Source organism: Bos indicus, chromosome 3 (genome assembly GCF_029378745.1).
Source record: "Bos indicus isolate NIAB-ARS_2022 breed Sahiwal x Tharparkar chromosome 3, NIAB-ARS_B.indTharparkar_mat_pri_1.0, whole genome shotgun sequence".
Lineage (NCBI taxonomy): Eukaryota > Metazoa > Chordata > Mammalia > Artiodactyla > Bovidae > Bos > Bos indicus.
The window spans coordinates 26,729,631-26,751,508 of record NC_091762.1 but is presented as its reverse complement, the minus strand read 5'-3'; the positions used below and the strand labels follow the sequence as shown (position 1 = coordinate 26,751,508).

General features: G+C 42.3%; 1 protein-coding gene across 1 annotated transcript in view; it reads left to right on the top strand.

Annotated features, from left to right (window-relative positions):
- Window positions 1-571: 571 nt before the first annotated feature.
- The window catches only part of PTGFRN (prostaglandin F2 receptor inhibitor), a 111,414-nt gene continuing 90,107 nt past the window's right edge, over window positions 572-21,878 (top strand). The window contains exons 1-2 of the mRNA XM_070785847.1: window positions 572-1,059; window positions 1,775-1,883. Coding sequence (XP_070641948.1) covers window positions 883-1,059; window positions 1,775-1,883 — 286 coding nt within the window. The 5' untranslated portion in view covers window positions 572-882. The remainder of the gene's footprint in view (window positions 1,060-1,774; window positions 1,884-21,878) is intronic.

The window sequence follows — 21,878 nt, the reverse complement described above, 5'->3', positions numbered from 1 at the left end:
CCGTAATTGACTTAGCCAGTTCCTTGTTTTGGGTATTTAGATTGTTTCCAGCTTGTCCCCATTTCAAAAGAAAGAAACAAAGCAAAAAAGACGATCTTTGCTTCCATTTTTGTCCTTTTCTTGGATACTCCAACTATTCAGTGAAGAGCTGCTTAATCTGTGCATTTGGAGCCATTTTGATAGCCTTTGACCAACCATCAAGGTTGACTCAAAGGTTAGAAGTGTGTGAGCTGGAAGGATTTCATGAGATGTTGTTCTTTACTAAAGGACCTGGAAGGAATCAAAGAGCAAACGGAATTACACTCAAACTGTTGGTGCCAATGTGCTAGAAACCGAGCAGAGAGAGCAGCCAATTTGCAGAAGTCACATTTTTAACTCAGTAACAGATGGCCCACTGGTCAGAGCTTAAAAGGCCAGGGCTCCTTAAGCCAGCAGGATGCAGGTGAATGACTCAAATGCTCCCCACAAGCAAAGGAACTGCCACCAGCCACTTACCACAGGCCGCAGTGACGTGTGTGTATGCAAGAGACATGAATTATTTCTCCTCCCCCAATCTCTGCGATTTCATTTTTCCTAGCCTCAAAGACTTTCAAAACTCTGAATCACCATGGGCTCCATTCCCAACTCCATCTGGGCTCAGCCCCTCTGGACTAAAACTTCAGAGTCTGGTGTGTACTTAGACCAGATGGGATTCAGCTTAAACCCTGGCAAAAAAAAATTATTCATCTCTTCACATCTCAGCAGCTCTATCCTGGGCACTAAGTCAGTCTAGCCAAAGCTCCAATACTTTGGCAACCTGATGCGAAGAGCCAACTCATTGGAAAAGACCTTGATGCTGGGAAAGATTGAAGCGAGAAGGAGAGAGGGGTAACAGAGGACGAAATGGTTGGATGGCATCACCAACTTGATGGACATGAGTTTGAGCAAGCTCCAGGAGATGGTGAAGGACAGAGAAGCCTGGCGTCCTGCAGTCCATGGAGTCTCAAAGAGTTAGACATGACTCAGTCACTGAACGATGAACAAAAACAGTCTGGAGAGGAAAGGGACCCCAATAGCAAGGTAAGATTTGAATAGGCATCTGTCTCAGGTGCCAGGCCTGCATGTGGGTGATGCTAAGACTGATACCTCCTAAAGCTCAGCACCCTGGGCACCTCACTTGCCTCACCCTAGTCTGGTCCTAGAACCAGAGCAAGGCTGTGGCTTATTCATTGCCACGCACCTTAAGCCCACCTCCCTAACAGACTCTGAAAAACCAGTTAAACCTGGGTTCCCAACATCAGGCAGTAAAAATGAATAAATAAATAACCACATCCTCCAAAATGTAGCAGTGATGAAAGAGGGTAGGCAGACAGGCTTTCCATGACTGGTTGGAAAGTGTAAGCCCATGGACTCCAACCAACTCCCAGCCTTGGGGTTATTGACAAACAAGAGGACCAGACATTCCAAAGCTTGACTTTAGGACTGACTGGTGCTTGTGTTTTAAAGCCTGCCGAAAGAATTAACATTCGACAGCTGTGCGTATTCACACTGCTGAACTCATATTACACAATATTATCAGACATTCGCCTACGCAGAACAGCAGTATTGGCCCACCGGGTGATTCACAAGGTTCCAACACAAGCCGCCAGAGAAAGGGAGCTATCAAGATTTTGGTGATGAGAGAAACTGTAGCACATGGTAGCAAAGGAAGACAGACCGGGTATCTTTTCAGGCTGGATCAAGGAAAAACTTTGGCAGAATGAGACATGATTTTCCTTTATTTGATATGTTGCAGGTCTATAGATCTCCATGCAGTTTGTTCAGTGGCTTGAACAATGCAGTGAGTATTCCAACCCTGAAGAACTGGGAAAGGAGAGAGATGAAGAAATCCAGGAGGGAGCCAGGTGAGTTCACTCTGAATAATAGATTCTCTTTGGTAACAAAACCACGGCAAGGGCTAGGGCTCACCGAGGTCTGGAGATAATAAGCACCACCAACCTAGATTTCCTCCTATGCCACCTTGACCTTGTCTCTTCTAGGATCAAGATCCTTCAAAGCTTCCCCATTGTCTGAGCCAGTGGCCTCTAACATTAAGTGTGTGTGCTCATCTGTTGGGATACAGAAAATAATTAGAAAAAAAATTTTAAATAAAGATAATTAGGATTATCTTTAATAATTATCTGGCCTCTGCTTTAATTCTCTTCTTGGAAAGGTTGTATAATGTACACCATTTATTAGTATATCCATGATGAGTATTTATTTCAACAAGGGGTGCTCAAAAAAATGTCATATTATTGGATTGTATGATCAAAACTGTTTGGAAATAACTGGTCTAAGTAAGAAGATACTAGCCTGATGTTTAGGAGCCTCTGCAGTTTACCTATCTGAGCTTCTGTTCCACTATTTCACTTCTCTGACCACTCACTACAATAAAACAGATTCAGCCATCCAGTGAGTCCTGGGTGTGTGTGTGTGTATGCGTGCGTGTATTTACAATTTCTTGCTTTTTTATCTTGGCTAGAAATCAGCAGCTGACACAGTGCTTACCTGGATACATTGAGCCTCCATCCACTGTCCTACCAGCAATTCCAGTCTTTTCCAGGATACTCCTTCCCAAATAGGCTCTCGAAGGGTAACCACTATGTTCGTAATTAATGAAATGCAACCTCCTGGGGAGAGGTAGTGACTCAGGTATCATCAACTCTCAGGGACAAACACTACAACTACCACCCACCGTCTGCCCCCACCCCCCATAGCCGCCCCCCTGTTGCAGCTTCCCCCACTGCCTGGGAGACTGGAGACCTTCACATCGTTGGGTATTTCTTCCTGTGCACCTAGCTACACCAGTCTTGCTAATAAGACCTTGGCAACGTAAGGTAAAAATGATCCCAGGTGGTACAGCATGGAGATTCAGAAAACACTCTCTCCCTCGGTGATTCACCCAGGTCAGGGTCTCCCAAAACACAACTGATGGGCCCGAGGTTGCTGCGTGGGTTTCTAGTTTGTGCACTGCACGATGGGCCTGGCCAGGCAGGGGGTCAAGCCCTTCCGTCTGTGGACCTTCTCCCAAGGTACTCCCAGGCAGACTGCATTTTCCAAACGTAGGAGCCAAAATATCTCCTACGCTTCATGCTCCTCTGACAATGTGACTTTGGTTCTCCTCGCATCCGGTGGTGAGGTCAAAGTCCCCTTTACTTGGGAGGGTCTTTGGGACTGCTTTGATCCATAGAGTAAGGCAGAAATGATGGTGGAGATCATAAAAAAAATGCCATGCACTTCTACAAAAATCTGCCTAGATATGTCTTCATTATCTGTGGCACCTACTATGGCATGGGCCAGATGAACAGGGTAGCAATAAGCAAGCTGCCTAAGTTCTTGGAATCTTAATTTCCTCATCCGTAGAATGGGCACAGTATTTTTAAAAATTTTTATTTATTTATTTACTTTATTTTTGGCTCCTCTGGGTCTTCATTGCTTTGTACAAGCTTTCTTTAGCTATGGTGAGTGGGTGCTATTGCTGTGAGCAGACTTCTCATTGTGGTGGCTTCTCTTGTTGCAGAGCACAGGCTCTAGGCATGCGGGGTCAGTAGGTGTGGCACACAGGCTTAGCTGTCCCTTGGCATGTGGAATCTCTCCAGTCCAGGGATCAAACTTGGGTTCCCTGCATTGGCAGGTGAATTCTTAGCCACTGTGCCACCAGGGAAATCCCCTGGTGGTAATGCCCATTTCCTAAGGATTAAAAAAGGCAACCTTCAAAAGTGCTTAGAGACATGTCTGGCATATAGTAGGCACTCATGGTTAGCAATTATTATTATCAACACCTGGCATTTGGTAGGTGGCCAATTAACGTTTGTTTGCTGATAAGTCAAACTGTGCTGTGCACAGACTGAAAAGAAGATGAAGATCCGATTGGTATCCAAAGACATAGGGAGCTCTTGGTGTCCTGGTTCTGTTCATGTCTCCAGGCTCTAGCCTTCTTTGCATTAGATGCCCTGTGGTTTCATCAGAGCACATCCCCACTACTGCGTGCCCCTACCCCCTACCCCCTTGGTCTTCTCTGCGTTTTCCTTCAAACTCCATAGTACGTCTGGCATTTGCTTTTGCAGTTCTCTCTTCTTGAACGATGGAGAAGGAAATGGCAACCCACTCCAGTATTCTTGCCTGGAGAGGCCTAAGGATAGAGGAGCCTGGTGGGCTGCTGTCTATGGGATCGCACAGAGTCGGACACAACTGAAGCGACTTAGGAGCAGTAGCAGAGTCGGGCACGACTGAGCAACTTCACTTTCACTTTTCACTTTCATGCATTGGAGAGGAAATGGCAACCCACTCCAGTGTTCTTGCCTGGAGAATCCCAGCCTGGTGAGCTGCTGTCTATGGGATCGCACAGAGTCGGACACAACTGAAGCGACTTAGGAGCAGTAGCAGCTTCTTGAAAGATGCCCTTCAGTGCTTCATTCCTGCTTCAACTAAGTTCTGCTGGTACTTCAGTTTCCACTTGCAAGGGCCTTTGGAAGCCTTTCCCGACCTCAAGATTAAAGTCCTCCTCTCCCTGTACCCTAGCAGGGTAGTAGCTTGCTGTACAGCAACTGCTTGTTAACTTCTCTATCTCCTCCATCGCCTGAAAGCTCTTAGAGGACAGGATTCATGTACAGTGCATTGTATTCCCAGGAGTTAGGAGGGTCTAATCCTTACTAGCTACGTACAAAACATCTGTTGAACAAACGGTTGCAAATGAATAGTAACTTAAAGAAAGGCTACATTTCTGAGGTAATGCTAATTGCTTGTAGGATAGTTAAATGTCAGTATTGAAACCTAATCTTTAGCTGCTGTCTTGCAGATAAAACGGATGTTCACCAAGTATGTATTTTGTATTTTGTTGCACTGTACACCCCAACTAGTAAGCCGAGGAATCGACATATGTTAGATAATTGTACTGTTTCTAAAAACCACAAACTGAGAATGATAAATAATCAATTCAGTTTAGTATTTACTAATTAAAAAAAAAAAGTATTTACTAATTTTAGCACACTCTTTTGTTATGTAATGTAGGGGAGTCATAGGGATTATGCATTCTATTTGAGTAAACTTTAAAACCAAATATTTTATGGTAAAGAGCTTTTAAGGTAGCCAAAGCACTGATATGATATATCTGCTGTAAAGAGAACTGCAAGAGTTTTATTTATATTTCTGATGTTAAAAGTTACTTAATAAAGACTTGTTTCCATTAAAAAAAATAAAGACTATATCATGTTCAGTACCATAACTTTAAGAAAATAGAAGTAGAATTGAAGACTTTTTAAGGTAGTGAATTTACACATATATGGGGGTGTGTGATGATACAGATTTTAATCGTCTTTTAATCTCTTTGACCATCTTCTAGTTTTTAGATTTAGGAAAATTGTAAATAACACCCAATGTTCTTAAACTCTTTAATGTCATGTCGTAAATGCCAAAATTTGCTGCTGAAGACAAAAGTGGAAAATAGAATGAAAATAATAGAATACACTGTATTTATTACTTGGTCAAAATGTAGACTACCTAACCGAATCATAGAGGGAATAAGAGCATGAATCTATACAGATGCGCCTTTTTGTTTTCTAGACTATGGTATCTTTGGCTAATGAGTTGCCTATTATTTTGGAAAACAAAGCTAATATATATATACAGTTTTGTTTATATTGTAAATTTTAAAGATCATGCTAATAACATATAAATTTATGTGACTCGGGCCTATAATACGATCTATTACTTTACTAATTCATAAATCTGGAGGGTGAGTTTCTTATGGCATAGGAACCAACTGCACTGCCTTAAAAACCAAGTCACTTTCTATATAAATCTCATGTTAAATTTTTTTTAATTATTATTTTTTTAGGTAGTATTTAAACCAGCAAACACTTAAAGCTTTATTAAACTTTTAAATCAGAGAAGTGACTAAAGCTTTTTATTTGCCATTTGTACTCCTCCGTTCAAAGTGATGAAAAAGGGTGTTTTGCTCTTACAGCCGTAGCAGCAGTTTGAAAGAGCCAAAAACCATGATGTTTATTTACTGGTCTGTGGCCTTTTACTGTGCTTTGTATCAGAGTTCCTGAAAAGATTAATAAATCTCCCCAGTCTTAATTTTTAAAAAAAGAAAAGAAAATAGAAAGCTGTATGATACATTTTGAAAAGATTTCCATCAAAACAAGTTCAAATAAATCCTTGGCACTTAATGAAGTAAGTTTCAGTTATCTGGAAAAGTAATTTGCTTGCAGGGCTTTAACAGAAGATGTTAAATAGATGTGAATGCTCTTTAGTTTTATTCACTGGTTTTTCAAACAGATAAGCTCTTGGGATAATGGGGGATGGGAAGAAGAGACCCTGTAACTTCCATAGAGTCAGAGATAGACCCTTGGATACTTAGTTACAAATGGAGAATTTGATGACAGACTCATAGAAATTTAGAACTTGACGACTGATTGAAGGCTGTTTGATTGACAACTGAGCCATTTAGACCCTGGACAGTGGACCACAAAGCAGCTGTCACCGGCCGGGATAAGAAGGGAATACCTCTTTTGCTCCAGGGATCTGGCCCCAGGTGTCTGCACTGAATGGGTTTCCAGGAACCCCAGTGGTTTCTGCCAAGATTGCATTTTCTGGTTTCACTGCTGAGGCTTTCTGTGTGGAACACGGAAATATCTGCAATACTTTTTGTCCAAATGTGATTAGCACAGCATTCTGTAGTATTCCTTCCCAAGGAAAGGACACCCTTCCTAACCTGAAAGAACACCCAAATTTTCCATTGTGATAGGATCCACTGGTGAGGCTAACAATGATTTCTAACATAACCAAGGCCACTTTAACTTCTTACAGAAGGTTTTCTACCATTCAAGTCACTACTTTGGTTTGTGTGGCCCAGAGCCTGTTGGAGCACTGCATGCCATAACCTGTACTTCTCTGTATGTTACCTGTCTGTCAAAGAACCTGAGACTATGACCTAATGGCAATAACTACGGAATGCTGAGGGAGCCTCCGGCCTGCCTGGGAAAGCCCTCTTCTAGACAGGATGTGACATGCGGCTCTGCGAAATCTTGGGTTAAGCTTTTTTCAGTCACCACCCAGGATAATATGTAGATAGGCATGTCCACTCAGAGATTTTGCCCATTGCTTAGCTTCTTCCCCCCAAAAAAGTACCTCTGCTGACAGTCAAATAACATCAAGTCTAGTGCAGGTGATTCAAACACACAATCAAGTTTTAACGCAACACAAGGAGTTGTGGGGGCCCAAAGAACCTGAGCTCTGTGTCACACAATTCCAGGGGGCACCATTCAGTCAGCTCCTCTGTCAAGCAGCTGATGTTAGCTATCTCATAGTATTTCTTTTTTTTTTTTCTCATAGTATTTCTTTGTTCCTTTAGCACAAAGGTAAAATCTCTAACCCTGGGTTCCTAGGTGCCTCTCTCATCTTAGTCTACAGCCTTCTCTCTCGGGCCCTAACCTTGGGGGCTGACTTTCTTCTGGTTAATACCTTACTTTTGTTTATAGGTAGCAAAACTCTTTCAGGGTTTTTGTTTTGTTTTGTTGATGGCTGTGCTGGGTCTTGGTTGCCAGGACGCACCTTCTGTATTGCAGTGAGTGGGGGCCGCCCTCCAGTTGGGGGGCGCGAGTTTCTCCTTGTGGTGGTTTCCTTGTTGTGCAGCTTCAGTAGTCGCAGCTCGTGGGCTCTAGGAAGCAGGCTTAGTCATTGTGGTGCGCAGGGTCAGTGGGGTCAGTTGCCCTGCAGCATGCGGAATGATCCCAGACCAGGAATCGAACCCATGTCTCCTGCACTGGCAGGCAGATTCTTAGCCACTGGACCACCAGGGAAGTCCTTCAAGGACTTTATATCACATGAAACTCAATATTCTTGGAAAGGAATCAGGCAATTATTAGAGTCCTGTTTTACAAAAGAGGAAAGTGAGGATCAGAGAGATCACCAAATGCCAATGGTCACGTGAGTAGGAAAAAGCAGAGGTCCTGACTCCTGGTTTATTGTTTCTTCCATCAGAACAAGAGAGCGTAGGAAATAAATAGACTAACCCTAATATTTGCTATAGATGGCTCTCTGGTCCTATTCTGGGTACCCTGGGAAGGCTCACCTGTGCTCATCAACAAGTCCTTCCAAGTCCCACGTGACATCCTCCATGCTCCTCCTCTCCTTCTCTGGTCTCCACGGGTCCTCTGATGTTCTGCTGCTGGTACCTGTGGTGAAGAGCACTGAGCTCACTACTCCTCAGTGCCAGAGCCGCATTCTGGATCAGGAGAGGAAGCAGGAGAAGTCGGGGAATATTCCGAAGGTCCCTAGGGCAAATGGAGCTGCCACTAGAAAATGGGAGGTGCTGAGACAAGTTTGTGGGTCTGACTCATTAGGATGCTTCTTTTTCCAGTAATCCTTTCTTCCATGGCCTTTCTTGGCCCTTCATGCAAATAGTCTCCTGGAAGCCTGTCCCTTTAATCTTCCAGATATGCCCAGATGCCTAGATTTCAGTCAGAGCTGGATTAATAAGATCCAGCCAAGCAACTGCCCAGGGTAACAGAACACTGCTGTTATAAATTGGAACGATTGCCACTTAATTTAGATTTCCCCTGAAGTCATGTGACTATTGGTCTGTCTCCACAAAACACACAGCACCCTTGAGTAGTAAATTTAAAAACAGTCTGTCAAAACAGATAAACAGCAAAGTACTACTGTGTAGCACAGGGAACTTTACTCAGTATCCTATGATAAACCATAATGGAAAATAATATAAAAAGGAATATACATAAATAAATATATATATAATTGGATCACTTAGTGTATATCAGAAACTAACACAACACTGTTAATCAACTATACTTAAATTAAAAAAAAAAAAAACAAGACAAAAAACCCACTCTGCCAAATTGACCTACCTCTGTGGATTGTACACAGAAGTGCCACATACACTTGCCTGATGCAGCCATATCTGAAGTTAGCAGTCACGATTACATGAATACCAAACCTGAATAGGGGCAAATAGTGCTACTTACTAAGATCAAGTCAGCTAATTGTTTTTATTTAAATTGAAAACCCTTTCATACTCCCATGATGAAGTTGTCATGTTTAGAAAATTATAAAAGAAAATGGAAGTGAGAATAAGAACATCAGAAAAGTGGAAAATATTTTACCAGGTTTTTTTGGTACAAAGACTCTGTTTTGGCCAATAGGTATAAATTAACAATAGGATCCATTTCTGTACGCAATTTTTATTAACAGAAGATCAGTTTATCCATGGAATACCAGATAAGTGTTGAACAAATATTTCAAAACTAACAAGTTGAAGGGACATCAACTCATTAATCTGCCGGGTGCTCACGGCTTCAGTCTAGCCTTGATCCTAGGGGTCAAGTCAGGTCAGGCTCGTTCAACCTCACTTGGTCTTCAGTTTGCTCTCCTGTGAAATGGAGGTATTAAAGTAGAAGCTTAAAAATTTACCTTTACAAGCATATGACTCTGAAATTCTTCCTTGAAAGAAATAAACAGTCAGCCGGAAAGCAGAAATGTTTACTAGGCGAGGGATTTTACCATGTCAACTTTGCTGTGGTATTAAGATTTAACGGGAGGAAGTAGTAACTGTTCCATTGTGCTGAATGGAGCCTCACCCAGGCAGGCTCGAATCCTCTGTATTACGGCTCATTTTCTTCTACTTCTTGCTTAACTTCTGTTCAGTCACTGTTTGGGAAGAAAGTTGTGGTTAATGTATCTAGAGATGGGTTGAATAATTAGAGGGGATGCTTCCAGAGGCTACCAATTAGGGTCTCCTTAAGGGGGTGGTCAAACCCTACAAAAAAGTGTGTGTGAACACACACACCCAAGTACATGCTCCCCACCCACCTATGTTAACCTCTACCCGCCTGCACCCAGCCTGCTCAAATTGGAATGTACTGCACAGATCATCTGAAAGTGAAAGTGAAGTCGCTCAGTCATGCCTGACTCTTTGTGATCCTATGGACTGTAACCTGCCAGGCTCCTCCGCCCATGGGATTTTCCAGGCAAGAATACTGGAGTGGATTGCCATTTCCTTCTCTAGGATCTTCTTGACCCAGGGATCAAAGCCGAGTCTCCTGAATTGCAGGCAGACTCTATATGTGAGCCCACAGGGAATCCAATCAGATCATCTGGGGTACCTATAAAAATGCAAATTCTGATTAAATAGGTCTGAGTGGGGTCTCAGAGCCTGCATTGCTAATAAGCTTCCAAGTGATGCTGACACAGCTGGTTTTCAGACCACATTTGGAGTAGCAAGGCTCATCCCACATTCTCTGACACATGAATACAGCATTTCTGGTGTTAGGGGCGGGATGAATCAGGGAGACCAGAGTCTAGAAGTGATAAATACACAGGCCAGTGATTACACGATGATGTTATAAGGGTTCGTAGCAAGGAGAGATAAGAAAGCCTTCCTCAGCGATCAATGAAAAGAAATAGAGGAAAACAACAGAATGGGAAAGACTAGAGATCTCTTCAAGAAAATCAGAGATACCAAGGGAACATTTCATGCAAAGATAGGCTCGATAAAGGACAGAAATGGTATGGACCTAACAGAAGCAGAAGATATTAAGAAGAGGTGGCAAGAATACACAGAAGAACTGTACAAAAAAGATCTTCACGACCCAGATAATCATGATGGTGTGATCACTGACCTAGAGCCAGACAACCTGGAATGTGAAGTCAAGTGGGCCTTAGAAAGCATCACTACGAACAAAGCTAGTGGAGGTGATGGAATTCCAGTGGAGCTATTTCAAATCCTGAAAGATGATGCTGTGAAAGTGCTGCACTCAATATGCCAGCACATTTGGAAAACTCAGCAGTGGCCACAGGACTGGAAAAGGTCGGTTTTCATTCCAATCCCAAAGAAAGGCAATGCCAAAGAATGCTCAAACTACTGCACAATTGCACTCATCTCACATGCTAGTAAAGTAATGCTCAAAATTCTCTAAGCCATGCTTCAGCAATATGTGAACCGTGAACTTCCTGATGTTCAAGCTGGTTTTAGAAAAGGCAGAGGAACCAGAGATCAAATTGCCAACATCTGCTGGATCATGGAAAAAGCAAGAGAGTTCCAGAAAAACATCTATTTCTGCTTTATTGACTATGCCAAAGCCTTTGACTGTGTGGATCACAATAAACTGTGGAAAATTCTGAAAGAGATGGGAATACCAGACCTCCTGACCTGCCTCTTGAGAAATTTGTATGCAGGTCAGAAAGCAACAGTTAGAACTGGACATGGAACAACAGACTGGTTCCAAAGAGGAAAAGGAGTACGTCAAGGCTGTATATTGTCACCCTGTTTATTTAACTTCTATGCAGAGAACATCATGAGAAACGCTGGACTGGAAGAAGCACAAGCTGGAATCAAGATTGCCGGGAGAAATATCAATCACCTCAGATATGCAGATGACACCACCCTTATGGCAGAAAGTGAAGAGGAACTAAAAATCTTGATGAAAGTGAAAGTGGAAAATGAAAAAGCTGGCTTAAAGCTCGACATTCAGAAAACAAAGATCATGGCATCCGGTCCCATCACTTCATGGGAAATAGATGGGGAAACAGTAGAAACAGTGTCAGACTTTATTTTTTGGGGCTCCAAAATCACTGCAGATGGTGACTGCAGCCATGAAATTAAAAGACGCTTACTCCTTGGAAGGAAAGTTATGACCAACCTAGATAGCATATTCAAAAGCAGAGACATTACTTTGCCAACAAAGGTTTGTCTAGTCAAGGCTATGGTTTTTCCTGTGGTCATGTATGGATTGAGAGTTGGACTGTGAAGAAGGCTGAGCGCCGAAGAATTGATGCTTTTGAACTGTGGTGTTGGAGAAGACTCTTGAGAGTCCCCTGGACTGCAAGGAGATCCAACCAGTCCATTCTGAAGGGGATCAGCCCTGGGCTTTCTTTGGAAGGAATGATGCTAAAGCTGAAACTCCAGTACTTTGGCCACCTCATGCAAAGAGTTGACTCATTGGAAAAGACTCTGATGCTGGGAGGGATTGGGGGCAGGAGGAGAAGGGGATGACAGAGGGTGAGATGGCTGGATGGCATCACTGACTCGATGGACATGAGTCTGGGTGAACTCCGGGAGTTGGTGATGGACAGGGAGGCCTGGCGTGCTGCGATTCATGGGGTCGCAAAGAGTCGGACACGACTGAGCGACTGAACTGAACTGAAAGGCATACAGGTGTGTGTAAGTATAGGGGAGAAAGGGACTAGGTAGAGAGGACTAAGACTTGAAAGAATTTTAAAAAAAGGTCTGGCAAAAAAAGATGCATTTCTATCTATGGATTCCCTTGACAGTGTCTAGGAAGGAAATGAGTCTAGTTTGGCTAGACTGTATTTGGCACCTTGGATGGTGACCTCTTTGGGAGCAGTAACATTTTTTACTCTCTGTTTGTATTCGGTCTAGTAATACAACACTGGCATATGAGTTCCCCATAAATGCTCATTAACTAAGTGAATAACTAAATTACTTAATGCGTTTCATTTAATTTTTGTAGTAAAATATACAGAAGTTTACCATCTGAACCATTTAAGCGGACAATTCAGTGGCATTAAGCACATTCACATTCTTGGGCAGTCAGCACCAATATCCATGTCTAGAACCTTTTCATCGGCATGACTGACGTCTTTATTAACTCTCCATTCCCTACTTCCCCTGGCAACCACCATTCTTCTATCTCTATCCTTTGACTACTCCAGGTACCACATATAAGTAGGATCCTATTTGTCCTTTTGTGACTGTCTTCTTTTACTGAGCACAATGTTTTCAAGGTTCATTGATGTTGTAGCATATGTCAGGTTTCCCCTTCCTTTTTAAGGCTGAATAATATTCCATTGTCTGTATGTACCAGGTTTTGTTATCCACCCACCTGGTGATGGACATGTGGGTCACTTCTGCCTTTTCACTATTGTGAATAATGAAGCTGTGAAGGCTGAGGTACAAACATCTGTATGAGTACCTGCTTTCAACTCTTTGGGGAATATCTAGAAGTGGAATTGCTGGGTGTATGATAATTTTTAATTTTTTGAGAAACCTTCACAGTGTTTCGTTTAATTTTAAAGTTTAAAAATTTAATTAATACAGGACATAGGAGATTTAAGCATCCAGGTTCTCCTTGCTGGGTTTCAGGGGGAGGGACCTTCAAATCTGGTGGTTTGTAAAATGGGTTAGCTTGCTGAACGTCCCCTGTGAGATGCCACGAAGGTGGAGCTGGATGTCATATCATTTTACCCAGGCTGGAAGGACCACTTAGCAAGGGGAGTGTCAGGCTTTCATTGATCAACCAGCACAGGCCTTCCAGCAAGTCTCCCTATCCACACTGCAGTTGCGGAGAAGAGAGCTCCCCTCATCCTCATCCCTCCCCTCCCTATGGGAGAGCCTGAGAAATTAAAGCCAGCAAGGGCCCTCATGCCAAAGGCAGAATGCTTTCTGCAACCAGTGACATGGGCAGTAACATTTTCCAGGGAGCCGATCTAACTCCACCACAGCCAAACCTCAGGGAGCACAGACTGCCCAAAAGCAGAGTGCTCTGAGGGTGTGGTCAGGGCTAAGGCCTGGGAGGGGCTGGCCCGGCAGCTGGAGGACATTAAAATATGGCAAAGTCTCCCTTCTTTGTTCTCAGGATCAATTTAAAGTGCTACCAGCCCCTGGGGCAGCAAGCTAAATTCCAGGACAGGGATTTAGGACTACCCAGATGAAATCCTGACTCTCAAACACAGGATGTCATTTTTAAAGAGCTATGTATTGAAATAACAGATTTTTTTTAAAAAGCATCCACCGTCCCACCCTCCCCCACCAGCAAATTCGCTGTTTTCATTTTTCCTTGTTCTCCTCCATAGCTAATGCAATTTTTATTGCTCTTTTTACTCAATCTGTCATGCCTTAGATGTCTCTTGTCTCCTCCCCACTTCTGAAGGCAGTTCTACCCAAATTATTGTCATTTTCAGACTTCTTGGCATTGGGGAGAAAGACGAGTCCCCTTCCTTCTGTCTCTTGGCTTATATCCCTACAACACACACACACATACATGCACACACTCCCCCCATCCCTCCAGGTACCCTCCTTTCTGTTGGTGATGTGTTTTCACTGCCTTGATGACTCATTCTGGTTTATTGCCCAACCTATTTGGGAAAGGCACTAGTTAGGAACAGAAATGTGCTTTTTCAGCCTCATGCCCATTCTCATCTTGAGTCTGCCTAGAGTCAGTCATTGCAGAAGGATCTTTCTACAATGATCTACTGGATCGCCTGGATCCTGTGCAGTTGACCCACTGGACCCCAGCTCTGGGCTTGCTGCCCTGCATCAGTATGGCTCATCTTCTTGCCTGCTCCTGAGTTTCTCCACCTTTCTCTCTCTCTCTCTGCTGACAGCAGCTCTCAGAAACTTCACTTATACTAAGTGACTTATAAAGAGTTTCCTAGAGGATTTACTCCGTATCCACCAGAATGCAGTCCATTTTTATATCTCTCAAAGTTTTAAAGCTATCACTTTGGCATTCCTAGCACAAACAGAGTAAGCTTTAAGGGCTGTGGCTCTTTCCCTCTTTCCAGCATCTCTAAACAAGCATCGTTCAGTTTCCTGATAGCAGGGCTATGACATGGGACTCTGGGCTTTTCCCAGCAACTTCTGTTTCCTACCTCCTGTATCCCTGACTCTGACTTGAAAACTTCCTTCAGGATGGGTGGCCCTGACAATGCTCCCTGGTTGCTGTTTCAGCCTTGTTGCACATCTGGATCTTTTGCTGCTGGGGACCTAACTCTGATTCCCAGATGCTTGCCTGCTTCAGGTGGTCTTTATTCTGATTGGGCCAGCTGTCCTGACTTAGCAGAAAGCACTCAAACTTTATCCTCAGAAATGGCAGGCAGGGGAATTTAGGATCCAGGACTAGATTAGAACTTTCTCTCTCCTGACTGAGCTAACATTTGGGTGTCCTGATTTCCCATCTTGAATGGTACTTTTTTTCATTGATCAGTTTTCTCCTTTTAATGAAAAGATCTGTGGTCTAGATTAAGTTTAGGGACTTAAAAACCAGTATTAGAAAGACTAAATAACAGTGTAACTTTGAAGTCAGAGAAGCCAGCGATTGGATTAAATCTGCAAGCTTGAAAACTGTGCTTTTCTCTCAGCCTCAAGTTCTGCATCTGTAAAGTGGGGTTGGTACTCACTACCTACTAGGTTGGCTATGACATGAAGTGAGATAGTGAAGTTAAAGTCGTTCAATCGTGTCTGACTCTTTGCAACCCCATGGACTATACAGTCCATGGAATTCTCCAGGCCAGAATACTGGAGCGGGTGGTAGCTATTCCCTTCTCCAGGGAGTCTTCCCAACCCAGGGATGGAACCCAGGTCTCCCGCATTGTAGGCAGATTCTTTACCATCTGAGCCAACAGGGAAGCCCTAAGTGCGATAATTACACATAAATCTCTCAGTGCACAACCTAGATGGCACACAGTGTTCTACAACTGTATATCTTTTATTACTAACGAGTACTGAGCATTTGCTATTTTATTAGTACATTAATTTGTATTAATTACGATACCTTTGATGTCAAGTAACAAAAACTGCAACCCAACTGGCTTAAAAATTAAGAAAAAAAGTTTTTCACATACCAATAATTCTTCAGGAGGGGTTCCCCAGTTGATTAGTTCAGTGGACCGATGATGTCACCAAGGACACAGGCATTCTCCCTTTGTCCCTGCCACAATTTTTTAAAAAAATGAATATTATTTTATTATTTATTTTTGGCTGTGCTCTGCCTTCGTTGCCGTGCACGGGTTTTCCCTGGTTGCAGCGAGCAGGGGCTACTCTTCATTGCACTGTATAGGCTTCTCATTGCAATGGCTTGTCTTGCCGTGGAGCATGGGCTCCAGAGCATGAACTCAGTAGTTGGGGCGCCCGGGGTTAGTTGCCCTGCAGTGTGGAATCTTCCTGGACCAACGATTGAACCCATGTCCCCCGCATTGGCAGGCGGGCTCTTAATCACTGGACCACCAGGGAAGTCCCTGCCATTCTTGTCATATTAGCTTTGTCTGCAAGCCAGCTTTTCTCAAGTCTATTACTTGGCTAACACAGCCATCATCACAATCAAGCACAGCAGCCAAGAAAGAAGACACCATGTGTGTATGTGTTTTGCTTTGTTTTTTTTTAATAAGAAAAAGGAGACTTTTCTGTTTCTGGCTATGAAACTGTAGCTGATATTGGAATTGATTTCTGTCACAAACAACTATCAAACTGGATATAATATATGAAAAACTGTTTTCCATCATCATTCACAAGCAGTGCAGGGTAATCCCCAAGAGAAGGGAAAATATAGATGAGCCCCACAATTGCTTTGACTTTCTTCCTGCAGACATTTCTGGATCACAGAGCAGGAAGGGGACCCATGCAGAGAAGGTAGCCTCTCTGAGTTTGGGAGACACAATCAGAATCTAGGATGTAGGGTTTGAAATGCAGGGCAGAATGCTAGAGAGACAAAAGCCACAGAGAGAAAGAACCCCCAGTGATCAGCTTTAGGGAAAACTTTGAGTCTTTGGTTGAATACTAAGCTGAATAAACTCAGAGTAAAACTGTACAAAACTGGGCAATAAAACAAGTCTTGAAGCTGCACAGTTCCCAGTTCTCACACAGGAAAAACAGCTGTCTGTATAGCAGCTACATGAACAGGAGGGTCTTCTCTGGATACCTGAGCATTCAATAGAGATTCAGAAGGATCTTGCATTAGTAGTAAGGCTAAACTAACGCTAGAGTAATTCTCAAAATTCTCCAAGCCAGGCTTCAGCAATATGTGAACCGTGAACTTCCTGATGTTCAAGCTGGTTTTAGAAAAGGCAGAGGAACCAGAGATCAAATTGCCAACATCCACTGGATCATGGAAAAAGCAAGAGAGTTCCAGAAAAACATCTATTTCTGCTTTCTTGACTATGCCAAAGCCTTTGACTGTGTGGATCACAATAAACTGTGGAAAATTCTGAAAGAGATGGGAATACCAGACCTCCTGACCTGCCTCTTGAGAAATTTGTATGCAGGTCAGGAAGCAACAGTTAGAACTGGACATGGAACAATAGACTGGTTCCAAATAGGAAAAGGAGTACATCAAGGCTGTATATTGTCACCCTGCTTATTTAACTTCTATGCAGAGTACATCATGAGAAATGCTGGACTGGAAGAAGCACAAGCTGGAATAAAGATTGCCGGGAGAAATATCAATCACCTCAGATATGCAGATGACACCACCCTTATGGCAGAAAGTGAAGAGGAACTCAAAAGCCTCTTGATGAAAGTGAAAGTGGAGAGTGACAAAGCTGGCTTAAAGCTCAACATTCAGAAAACAAAGATCATGGCATCCGGTCCCATCACTTCATGGGAAATAGATGGGGAAACAGTAGAAACAGTGTCAGACTTTATTTTTTGGGGCTCCAAAATCACTGCAGATGGTGACTGCAGCCATGAAATTAAAAGACACTTACTCCTTGGAAGGAAAGTTATGACCAACCTAGATAGCATATTCAAAAGCAGAGACATTACTTTGCCAACAAAGATCCGTCTAGTCAAGGCTATGGTTTTTCCTGTGGTCATGTATGGATGTGAGAGTTGGACTGTGAAGAAGGCTGAGCGCCAAAGAATTGATGCTTTTGAACTGTGGTGTTGGAGAAGACTCTTGAGAGTCCCTTGGACTGTAAGGAGATCCAACCAGTCCATTCTGAAGGAGATCAGCCCTGGGATTTCTTTGGAGGGAATGATGCTAAAGCTGAAACTCCAGTACTTTGGCCACCTCATGCAAAGAGTTGACTCATTGGAAAAGACTCTGATGCTTGGAGGGATTGGGAGCAGGAGGAGAAGGGGACGACAGAGGATGAGATGGCTGGATGGCATCACTGACTCGATGGATGTGAGTCTGGGTGAACTCCGGGAGTTGGTGATGGACAGGGAGGCCTGGCGTGCTGCGATTCATGGGGTCGCGAAGAGTCGGACACGACTGAGCAACTGAACTGAACTGAACACACATTCAACTGGAGTTCAGAAACACAAAAAGGGCTTTTGCGTCAAAAAATATATTTGAAAAAATAGTGGCCAAATTTTTTAAAATTTTGATGAAAACTATAAGCCATGGGTCTTAAAATTTTAATAAACTCAAGAGAAGATAAATATAAGGAAAATCTCAGCAAAACACATCATAATAAAATTATTGATGGCTTTCCTGGTTGTCCAGTCATTAAGAATCTGCCTTGCAATGCAGGGGACATGGGTTCAATCCCTGGTCCAGGAAGATCCCACATGCCATGAGGGCAACTAAGCCTGTGTGCCACAGCTGCTGAAGCCTGAGTGCCCTACAGCCCATGCTCTGAAACAAGATGCCACTGCAAACAGAAGCCCACATACCACAGCTAGACAGTAGCCCCCTCTCTCTGCAACTAGAGAAAGGCCATGCAGAGCAACGAAGACCCAATGCAGCCAAGAATAAATATATAATACATATTTTTAAAATTCTTTAAAAAAGTTATTGAAAACCAATTTTAAAGAGGAACTCTTTAATGTAGCCAAGAAAGAGATACATTGTGTACAAGAAAACAAAAATAAGGCTGACAGGGCTGACTTCTTGTCACAAACACTGCCAACCAGAAGACAATGAATGACATCTTTAAAATAGTGAAAGAAAAACTTACAATCTAAAATTCTACATCCAGGGGAAATAGTGTCCTTCATAAAATGAAGACAAAATAAAGACGTTTTCAGGCAAACAAAAGCTGGAGAATTTATCATCTGCAGTAGCACACATATAAGAAATGTTAAGGTAGTTTTTAGTGGAAGGAAAACAATACTAGATAGACATTGGCAACCACAGAAGGGAATTAAGAGCTCTAGAATGTAAGCATGTGGATTAATATGAGATATTTTTCCTTAGTTTAAGACTACTTTAAAAGGCAACTGTCTAACCACAAAATAATAATAATGTAGTCTGCGATTTATAACAAAGGTAGAAAAAGTTAATGAAAACAATAGCACAAGGGAGGAGAGAGGAAAAAGGAAGTAGTTTGTAACTTCTTATATGAACATGAGGTAGACTGTGACAAGTTAAAGATGAGACTGTAAATACAGAAACCAATTTTAAAAAGAATAGCAAAGAGGTATACATAAAAACCAAAAGAAGAGATAAAAGAGAATACATAAAAACCAAACAAAACTCAATCAAATAAAGGCAGAAAAAAAAAAGACCATATGAGATGAATAGAAAACATCAGAATCATAGAATTAAACTCAACCATACTGAAATTACATTAAGTGTAAATGTTTCAAACAATCCCATTACAAGGCAGAGACAGATTAAAAAGGCAAAATCCAACTAGGTACAACCTGTTAAAATTGCATTTTAAGTAAAAAAGTCACAGATAGGTAAAGATAAAAGGTGAAAAAGATATACCATGCAAATATGAATCTGGAAAAAATGTCTGCAAAACACGTAGCTGATAAACGACTTGTTTTCAAAAACAATGAAATTCTATAAGTTATTCATAAGAAGAGAAACAACCAGATTAAAAAAATTCAGATGGCAAATATACACATGAAAAGATACTCCACATGATTAGTCTCTAGAGATATACAGACTAAAACCACATTGTAATTCTACTACAGACTCACTAGGATAGCTTAAGTTAAAAATTCCTGACAAAACCAAGTGTTGGCAAGAGTGTAGAAGAACTGAAACTCTCATATGTTTCAGGTAAAGATGCCAAACAATATATTTCAAAATGTTATCTGGAAAACAGTTTGGGAGTGCCTTATAAATTTAAACATAAACCTACCATGTGATCTAATAATATCACTCTTAGTCATTTTCCCAAGAGGAAAAAAAATGTCAACATAAACACTTGCTTGCAAATGTTCATAGTAACTATGTTCATAATAGACAAAAAAAACTGAAAAGAACATAAGTGTGCATCAGCTGATGAGTGCATAACAAATTGTGTTATATCTATAATGGAATACTGCTCAGCAATAAAAAAAAAAAAAAAAAGATGAACTGCTGACACATATAATACCATGGATAAATCTCAAAAGCATTGTGCTAGGTGAAAGAATCCAGACATGTAAGACTATATCTGTATGGTTCAATTTATATGACATTTTAGAAAATATAAAACTCTAGTGATAGAAGGCACATCAGTGGTTGCCAGTGACCAGGGTGTGGAGGAAGGAGACTGATCTCAAAGGAGCATGGGAAACTTCTGGGAGAAGAAATAATTTTTATAATGATTTTGGTGGTTGTGGTTACATGACTGTCTAGATCTGCAAAAACTCATCAAACTGTGTATTTATATTGGTCAGTTTTATTATACGTCATCTCACTAAATCTTAAAAATAATAAAAAGAAAATGAAAATCAAAAAAAACAAACCAAAAAACCCTGTAATGAGAAGAAAGCTAAAATACCTATATTAATAGAAGAAAAAGAAAACCTTTCCAAAAACAGCTCCCCTTCAGAAGACCTACCCGTCACATCTCATTGACCAGATTTTGCTCATGTTCATGCTTAAACCACTTCCCTGGTGGCTCAGACGATAAAGCATCTGCCTACAATGCGGGAGACCTGGGTTCAATCTCTCGGTCTGGAATATCCCCTGGAGAAGGAAATGGCAACCCACTTCAGTACTCTTGCCTGGAAAATCCCATGGAGGGAGGGGCTTGGTAGGCTACAGTCCATGGAGTCCTAAAGAGTCAGACACGACTGAGCGACTTCACTTCCACTTTCACTTTCATACTTAACCAATCACTGACAAGGGAATGGAATTTCTGAAGCTTAACCTTGGAGCTCTGGAGATCTCCTGTTATAGAGCAACCAGGAATTACCTATCAGACCTGAGGGGATGGAGGCAGTCTCCCTTGAGGTATATGGTTCAGTAGAAGTGGGTGGGCCCCTTAGCAACAGTGAGGTTCTATTAGAAAAAGAGGAAGGGAGGTGCATTACTTACGGTAACTGTAGCAGCTGTAACAAGTAAGCCCTCAACTTTCAGGGACTAAACACCTTCAAAGCTAATTCCTACCTAGCCTGGCAGGACAATACAGATGTTCCTGGTTGCAGGCAGCTTTCCTCCATGGGGAGATTCAGGGATTCTTATTTCTTCCCCATCCTGTGGCCCTGAAACCTTAGGTGTCTGCTTCCATCTAGCAGATGAGGGAAAGAGACTGTAAAGAACCCACAGAATTACTTTAACTGCTCCCCTCAAAGTTACATGTGGAATTTCAGCTCACCACATAAACACTTGGAAAGGGAGCTGGAAATATAGTCCCTGGCAGGAGAGCCAGTGGTAACTCCACACTGTGGAATGTGACATACATTTTGGTGGCAAGCTGGGTGTCCCCTCTGATGGGGGTTGGGGGGTGGGGGCACTCACTGTTGAGTGACAAACCAACAGTTTCTACCACGGAAATGTTATTTATGCTTTCTCAGTTATGCCCCAAACAATATTATTTTTGTCCCCATCTTACAGATGTGGAAAAAGATCCAGAGAGGTTAAATAATTTGTGTCAGGTCAGAGAGCTTTTGTAAGTGGCAGAGCGTGAATGTTCATCTATGCTGTGTGATCCCAATTCGGTTCCTACATCACCTGAAAAAACCCATCACCACTTCTTTCTTTCTTGTTTGACTTTCAGTGTTTCTGGCTCAGATGAGTGTCAGAAGGAAAACTTTTAAGAATGGACCACACAGATGAGGAGCAGGTATCTGCCGTACACCCACCAAGTTCTTTTTTTTGTCACCGTAATTTAGACCATGGAAGTGCTACACCAGCCCCTCTTTTCTAGAGTAATGTTGACCCATGTCTGGGCAAATAAGAAAAGTGTAGTACAAGCAGGGCTGTTCAAATAAATCC